Source organism: Mobula birostris, chromosome 2 (assembly GCF_030028105.1).
Source record: "Mobula birostris isolate sMobBir1 chromosome 2, sMobBir1.hap1, whole genome shotgun sequence".
NCBI lineage: Eukaryota > Metazoa > Chordata > Chondrichthyes > Myliobatiformes > Myliobatidae > Mobula > Mobula birostris.
In genome coordinates, this window is record NC_092371.1 from 224,203,712 (window position 1) to 224,212,737 (window position 9,026).

Genomic DNA, 9,026 nt, shown 5'->3' on the forward strand with positions numbered 1-9,026 from the left:
CAGCCAGCACTCTATAGACAGTGCTGTTTGCTTGCACAGCTATCCCTACATTAAGAACTGAAGACTGGTTCTTGTTTATGACAATAAGCTGAGCAAGGAATATTGGTTGGGAATTTAACTTACTCAAAAACATCTTTGACGCCTGTAAGGGTCAGCTGCCCTGTTAGAGAGCTGAGTTTGGTGAAAAAGGCCCTGGGACAGTGAATATCCATCAGAGGAATGAGAGATGATCCTATTGAAAGATTCAAGATCCTGAGTAGGCATAACACAATAGATGTTGGGATATTGGGAAATAAAGTTAATGTTTCAGGTCAAGGATCCTTCTTCAGAACTGAGAGAGACAGAAAACATGCTGGAATTAAGCTGCAGAAAGGGTGGAGGGGCATGGTTAGTATGATGGTATGAGGACCACTTTTTCCATTGTGGCTTCTCATAGAACCTCTTTGGCTTCTTCCCTTCTTACAATCCAGTTAAATCAATGAATCATTCGTACTGCCAACACAGTGGAGCTCGCAGTACGATCAATTCTACATTGACCAAATCTAGTCTGAGCAACTTCTTTACAGGTTATGAGGGTGATCCTGTACTACCAATACATTAATTTAATATGGGAGCCCATTCCCACTCTGACCTCCTTTGTTCATTCCTTATTGTTGGGGCAGCGTGGCAGTGTAGCAGTTAACATAACATATTATAGAGCCAGCGATCATTAGTTGGGTTCAACTCCCGCGCTGTCTACAAGGAGTTTGTATATTCCACCCACATTATAACAGCGTACAGGTTACCATTAATGTGTTATGAGCATACTATGCTCGTGTTGGTGCCAGAAGTATGGCAGCACTTGCAGCTGCCTCCAGCACATTTGGACTAAGTTGGTCATTGACTCAAATGATGCATTTCACCATTAAGTTTTGATTAGCTCAATTAGACAGCTTGGTTTAATTTACATTTGACAAAAAAAGCTAAATCTTTATTGGAGCTTTATTAGGTTTAATTGAAGCCTGATAAACCTAAGAAAGAAAATCTCTTGTTCCCATTGGTAACTGACATTCAACAACTTCAGATAACAAGCCTTTCCACTTTGTACAGTTCCGATGAAAGATCATCAGTTTATAACAGAATTAGATCTTCCCTTCAAGATATTTCCTGTGACCTCTCTTATTCCAGATCTTCTTCAGTTTTATATCTTACATTTCCAACATTCCCCCCCCACTAACCTTCCTCATCTGTCCCCATTCATCTCAGAAGTGACCATATGTGATTAACAAACCTTTGACATAATAAATGGAACTATTTGTACCATTTGATATCAGAGAATGTATACAATATACAACCTGAAATACTTAGTCTTCACAGACATCTACAAAAAAGAACCCCAAAGGAATGGACAACAGAAAAATGTCAGAACCCAAAGCCCTCTCCCACCCCCACCGTGCAAACAGCAGCAAGGCAAACCCCACCCCCTTCAGAAAAAAAAGCATGAGCCCCCACCACCCACCAAATAATAGCAAAGCACCCAAAGTGAGAGCATGATCTGCAGTAACAAAAACTATTGTTTACCCGGGCTCTCTCTAGCTCACTAACAAGGTACAGAGAGATGTCACCCATTTCACAGCAAAAGGGGAGACCAACAGTCACTGTTACGATGTTACCACCTGCCGCATTGCTTTTTATTCCAAGATTTTCCGACTTAAAGATCAGTAGCAAGGAGAAATAGAAACAGAGACAGAGACCTCTGTCCACACATCCACTGCAGCAAAGTCCTGATGTTCCTTTTCCTGCGATGGATCAGTTGGCAGCACTGGCCTGGAATCAATCATCCACAGTGCCACGCAGGGCTGCAGCCCAAAGTACTCCATGCCACGCCTGGAGAACGTCGGGAAATGGCCGGTCGGTTGGTGAGCTCCAGAAACAAGAACTCATTGCCGTGAGAAAAGAACGCGCCGTTTTGAGTGCCATTGCTTATAATCATTCTGTCGTCGGAGGGACGTCACTAAACTGGAAAAGGTGACAAAGATTTACAAGGATGTTAACAGGAGAGGAGAGGTTGAATTACAAGGAGGGGCTGGATAGGCCAGGACTTGTTTGTCCACCTGGAATGTAGGAGACTGAGTGTTGACCTTGTAGATGTTCAGAAAATCACAAGGGACTTCAATGAAGGTGAATTGTCACAGTTTTTACCCCAGGATAAGATAGTCCAAAGCTAGTGGGCATGGGCTTGAAGTGAGAGGAGAAGTACTTAAAAGGAATCCAAGAGGGAAGTCCCCTCTCCCACACATACACACCCACGTACGGGTGAGGATGTGCAATAAACTGCCAGAGTAATTGGTATGGGCAGACATAATTTAAAAGTCATCTGGACAAGTACGTGGACAGGTAAGGTTTAGAGGGATATGGGCTAAACATTGACAAACAGTACTAGCTCAGTTAGGCAGCCTGGTTGGCACGGACAGGTTGGGCCACAGGACCTTGGTTCTACTGTTGACTCCAGCACCTCTCTCAGCTGGCACAACTCAACCTCCATTCTACCCGAGGTCTGCTCTCTCCGCTCTTCACTCTTTTCTGCAACTTAAAATATGCATATTTGCATTTTATTTGTAGGTAGAGCACAGTAACGACGAGCCCACGCCACCCAATTACACCCATGTGACCAATTGAACTACTGTCCTGTATGCCTTTGGAATATGGAAAGGAACCAGAGCACCTGGAGAAAACTCACCCGGTCATGAGGTGAACATACAAACTCCTTAAATACAGCGGCAGGAATTCAATGTGGGTTGCTGGGCTGGCAATAGTGTTACACTAACCATTACACTATCAGCTCTATATTTTCCATGTGCTGATGAAAAGGTATCAAACCAAAATGTTAACTGTGCTTGTACTTCAGTTGCCAAAAATTCAAAGTTTATTGTTTCATTTAATATTTCTAGTTTACTTTCCTATTTTTCAACAATCATAAAATAAGGATAAAATGTTTTACCGTAGGTACCTCTAAGAAGAATATCTGAAAACTCAGTGGAAAAGAATGAATTTTGGGTACGTCACTGACTCGGAGAAGAAGTTGCTAGTGTTCAGTCCCAATGCACAGGTTTCTATCCCTTTCAATCTCACTCAATTCATCCCTTTAAGAGAGACACCTGAAATGCATTTTGGGCTCCTCAGAGTTCACCCACAAATGGAAGCAATCACAGCTTCCAATTGACCCATGCCATCTCACAAAGAATCTAATACTTTCTAAGTTGAGGTGCTTAAATTGAAAAAGCTTCAACACATCAAGAACTTCGAGAAAACTGGCTGTTTTACAGCATACTTCCCTCAAAAGTAGCTCTGAAGCAACATTTGATCACCAGAGACTGCAGTGTTTGAATTACAAGGATAAGTTGGATAGGCGAAGAACTTTTTTCCTTGGGAGTGTAGGAAGCTGAGGAGTGACCTTGTAAATGTTCATAAAATCATGACGACCATAGATAGAGTGGCCATAGATCACCAGTCGTTTCCCCAGGGGAGGGGAGAACCAGACTAGTGGGCATAAGTTTAAAACGAGAGGAGAAGCATTAAAAGGGACCCAAGAGGAAAGTTATCGCCATTAAACAGACAAATAATGGGTGTAAGAAACAAGTGAACATCTCTGAAGCAGTTTTTTCTTTTATTGTTATATTTACCTGACAATGCAAGTGTCACCATTCATTAGATTTTTCAGAAATGGCAAGCCTCTGGCACGTACAGCCCTTGGAGAAAAAGATGCTATCCCATTCCAGAAAAGACTTTGACTCTTCCAGCATTGCAAAAATGACAATCTTCTCTATACTTGGCCTCAGCTAAAATCTCAATGACAGCACTGTTGGGATATGTTCTGCTTTATAATACTGTATTAATTTCTATTTCCAAATAATGAATGAAAGGCAGAAAGTAATTCACTGAAGTATATAGTACATTTAGAGTTATTGATCAAAGGCAAATTTCTAGGCAAGTACTTTTCCTGCTTTTGTCAGGCACCAAAGGATCTCAGAAACCGAGTCTTCTTGGCTGCTGTTTCTCTAGGCTTGGGTCCAACCCATTAACTTTACATTGAGAACTAGCCCCGAATCAAGTAGTGCACAATCTTATTATCAGGGACCTGATTGACAATCTGACTCACTTTACTGAAACATGCATGAGCAAATACTGATATTCTTCATTCCATTTATAAATTACACCAATACTATGTTTATTAACAGTATGTTTTCTTTTCAGATTGCTATCAAATTGCAAAAGGTCGCCTCATTTAAAATGGAGGGAATTATGACTCATGAGTGTGTTAAGAGTACAATTCACCTGAAGTGGTTTTATAGCTTTCAGTCAGCCATGGATTTTCACTCTTGGGGTTTCAGCAGCCAGCACTGATACTAAAATATTCACTGCTTTACAAGTTAAATTAAATTTTAATTATTTAAACAATACAAATTTACTATCGTAAAAATGTAAATTATGGTAGGGCCGTACAATGACAAGTGTTGCAAATTATACAATTCCTGGAAATTAAACATATTTTTTTCAATTTCCTTACTACACTGATTTTCAATCACATTGTCCTTACAAAGTGAAGACAGTGCCAAGTTTTCCATTTAGTAGGCAGATGTCTAAATCCAACTGTGAAAGCTTAACAATATGTATTCAGTTTTAGAAATCTGGAAATAATTGTTTAAACAAGCCAGATCGATTTTGAAATTTTAAATTATTCATCATCAAGGAGAGAAAATCACTATATTTACCTCATCTGAGTTGCATGTATTCCAATCTCAGACTAATTTGATTTATCTGTAATCATCTCCTTATGTGGCATGGAAGCCCCTCAGTGAACTCCCATTTAAGCAAAAATTCCACTTAAAATTAACCTGATTTCTGATCTAATTTGCTCCAGCCCCTGTTGAGACCTAACATCATGAATGGCCGTGATGCTTCATTCCAAGATGAGCTCAACACCTTTCATGCACGCTTTGAAAGGGAGAATAAAACTACACCCGTGTGAATCCCTGCAGCATCCACTGACCCTGTGTGGTCTGGACCTGGAGCCACCATATTTGCTTTGCACAACAGGACTACAGCAGATAACATCATACTAGCCTTGGATTACCTGAAATTTGCTGATGACACACTATTGTTGGCAGAATTTCAGTTGGTGACGAGGTGGTGTAAAGGAGTGCGATAGATCAGCTGGTTGAGTTGTGTTGCATTCAACGTCAGAAATACCATGGAAATGCTCGTGGACTTCAGGGATCAGCAGTGGAAAAGATGAGAAGTTTCATGTTCCTGGGAGTCAACATCTCCGAAGATTATCCTGGCCCCAACATATTGATGCAAATACAAAGGCAGCATGACAGTATTTCATCAGGAGTTTGAGGAGACTTGGTGGGTCACCAAAAACTCGCACGTTCCTACAGATGTACTATGGAGAGCATTCTAACTGGTGGCATCATCATCTGGTATTGAAGAACCACTGCAGAGGATTGGGAAAAAGCTGCAGAAAGTTGCACACTCAGCCAGCTTTATCATGGGCAATAGTCACCCACAGCATGGAAGACATCTTCAAAAGACGATGCCTCAAAAATGCAGCATCTATCATTAAGGACCCCAATCACCCAAGGCATGCTCTCTTCTAATTACTACCATCGAGAAGGAGGTACATGAGCCTGAAGAGATACACTCAACAATTTAGGAACAACCTCCCCACCGCCCTCAGATTTCTGAATGGACATGAACCCACGTACACAACCTCACTATTTTTCTTTTTTTGCTCTATTTTGCATTACATATATATATATATATATATATATATATACACACATATATATATATATATACACACACACAGTATATTTTTCTTATTGTAATCCATCATTTTTAAAATTATGCACTGCTCCAGAAAACAATATATTTCATGATATATGCCTCTGATATTGAACTTAATTCTGATTCCAGCCATGACTTCAAATGCTAAAATACTTCAATTCTCTTGTTATCTCCTTAAGGTTCTCCTTAAAGTGTATGTCTTTGAGAAAAACTTAAATCAGTATATCAGGTATTTCTTCAGGTAGTTTGGTACCAAATATTGTTTGGTAATATACCTGTCAAATATATAGAATTTTACTATATGAAAGCACTGTCTAATAGTCTTTTGGCCACATACAAGTCACTTATTAAACAATTAGATTTTACAAAGTTAAATGTAAGGATCTCTCAATAGATTACATAACAGGGCTAATCTCCTCCCATATTTGTAATTTTAATATTTTTAATACTTGTTTTCAAGATTTGGCCATTATTTGCATAATCGTAATTTATTCCCCATACCGAATTGCTCTTGAAAATGTTGTGAAGAGTCATCTACTTGAATCACTACAACCTTACTGGTGAAGCTGTTCCCAGAGTGCTTTTGGAACCAGCGATATATTCCAAGTCAGCCTGGTATGAACCTTGGCAGGGGTATTCCTAGTCACATGATGCTCTTCTTAGTAAAATTGCGATCGAGAATCTCCGGAGGGAAAGGCCCCAAATCCTCGGCTTTGCCTATTGCCTGGGCCGGGGTCGAAGTGCTCGGCAGAGATGGTGCTCAGTGTCGGAGCGCTGGTCAGAAGCTCGAAGTTTTCGGATGGACCCAAGAGTCGGCTGTGGTTGGGTGCTTCATCGGCAAGTTTGCGGCGCTGGAAGCTCATGGCAAGAAGAGAGTTTCTCTTCCTTCCACCATCTGCATGAGATGATGGGACTTTCAAGAGACTTTGAGACTTTTTTTTACCGTGCCCATGGTCTGTTCTTTATCAAATTACGGTATTGCTTTGCACTGTTGTAACTATATGTTATAATTATGTGGTTTTTGTCAGTTTTTCAGTCTTGGTTTGTCTTGTGTTTCTGTGATATCATTCTGGAGGAACATTGTACCATTTCTTAATGCATGCATTACTAAATGACAATAAAAGAGGACTGCGTGTCCTCATAATCTAAAAAAAATTAATGGTGGTTGTGGGATTGGGAACTGCCTTCAGATTAGGCTAGGCAAGCAACAGCAGTAGCTTTTGTAGATGGTACACACTGTTCACCAGTGTGGAAGAGAAGGAAGTGTTAGGTGGCAGATGGGTACCAACAATGTGATTGCTTTGCTCTGGATGGCGTTGAGCTTCACGTGAATTATTGGAGCTGCACTCATCTGGAGAGCTGGAATGCCTGTGCTTTAAATCATGCATTCCTGCCTTAGGCCCTTCATTTGGTGGAAAGGCCTTGTGGTTATCCTCAACCCAACTTTTGATGGTAAATACCAACAGATCTGGGACATCTGCTTATGCACTGAAAAAATCAACATTGCCCAAACATCTCTATCCATGATCAGCACACATCTTTCAATCTGTTCTGGAAGAGGTTAGCAGGAGGTTGGGATTTAGCCAGTTGTCAATGTTGTCAGGTCAGTTTAAGGCACGTTTTCCCTAGTAGCTTACCACAGAAGGACACTGGGACAATTTGGGCCAACATAATAGGCATTCCACGTACAGAAGAGGTAAATTTGGTATGATATCCAGAAAGTGTGAAGACTGGTCCAAGAGTATGAGAAGAGTGTTTTACAAACTTCTTCATTTGCACTAAATGTTTGTGCACAACAAACAACTACGCATTTGCAAACTTCTGTGGTCACTCATTACCTATTAAAACTTCAGTGCTGATCTCAGATTCCTGTTCAGAGCTAAAAACGCAGAGAATCTCGCACTTCTCAAATCTCACACAGGCCAAAGGATTTGCTTAATGGCTAAACTTCTGCAAGTTACCATTTAAACTGGACAAATTAATCTCTGCATTGGCACAGACACAATTCCAACATGAGCTGATCACATCAATGAAAATATTCTCACCCAACTTGTAATAGCAAATTATATTCTTTTAAAACTTCTTTATGTCCATAATGATACTTCAATTTAACCCAGGAGCAATCATGAAAAGACTGGAAAGAGACTAGGACCCTGTAATAGATATTTTATAGAGGGAGTGTCATTAAAGCTTTGATTTTGTGCAGTGCAATAGCATGCAAATTGGTAAGAAGCAAGATTATTGATAATAAATGTTGTAATTTCAGGAATGGAATCAAGTAATTAATTGCAACCTACAAGATTTTAAACTTCAATTCTCAAATTCAATTTTAGGTCTGTAAATAAACTTCACTACTCTATATTCTCAGATACAAATTACCTTAATAAACATACAACAAAATATTTGGATTATTTTTCTATCTTCATCTCTCTCCAACACCTCAATGTCAACATCTAAATTATCTCAATAATTTAATACAAGTTAAATTCAAGAAATCAACATCCTGTTTGATAAATGTTTCTGTTTCATATGTACAGTATTCAAATACAAAGCACAATACATCAACAGTACATTATTGCAGTCCTAAAGCTTTTATGGACATTTTATGATTACCTCTTAAGCTTTAGCTTAGGAATGTATTTCCCATAGACTTAAAAAATGCACACTTAAATTAGGACTCCCCGTGACTTTAATGCAGTATATCGCATATCAACAGTCTAAACGTCGGTGGGCGCATCTCAAAAGTCTTGAGAAATCTATTAATACCGGCAATGAGTATTTACTAATTTCACTGTCACTTTTCACTCACCTCTCTGTTGACCATGGCTGCAATACCAGCACAACAGTGTGGTCACTGCAAACAAAAGTGAAGCAAAGGTTTTCATCCTGAGGAACTTTTTAATTCTTCTCCTACTTCATTCCCAGCGCTGTTGCTCACTTCAGCTGCAAACTTTCTTCCCGCTGCTCCGCACTGACCGAAGTCTGCGCTGCGGTCCCGAGCTCTCACGCTCTCCGCACGAGGAGGTGGAATAGGGAGATCACGCGCCCCCTGGCGTCCAACCCCAAACACAAATCACGCTACTCTACTCCATTCACTCTGCTCTCGCAGAGCGGACTTATCGCAAAGTCCGGACACCTGGCCAAAAAAAAACATGCGTCAGAATAGCATGCATTTTACAATCGATTGCATTTCATGT

General features: G+C 40.2%; 1 protein-coding gene across 2 annotated transcripts in view; it reads right to left on the reverse strand.

The window, feature by feature from the left end:
* lama2 (laminin, alpha 2) overlaps positions 1 to 8,817 on the reverse strand; it is a 399,772-nt gene extending 390,955 nt beyond the window's left edge. For both annotated transcript variants that reach the window (XM_072251541.1, XM_072251540.1), the window contains exon 1: positions 8,639 to 8,817. In XM_072251541.1, the coding sequence (XP_072107642.1) occupies positions 8,639 to 8,714 (76 nt within the window). In that variant the 5' untranslated portion in view covers positions 8,715 to 8,817. The remainder of the gene's footprint in view (positions 1 to 8,638) is intronic.
* Positions 8,818 to 9,026: the final 209 nt, after the last annotated feature.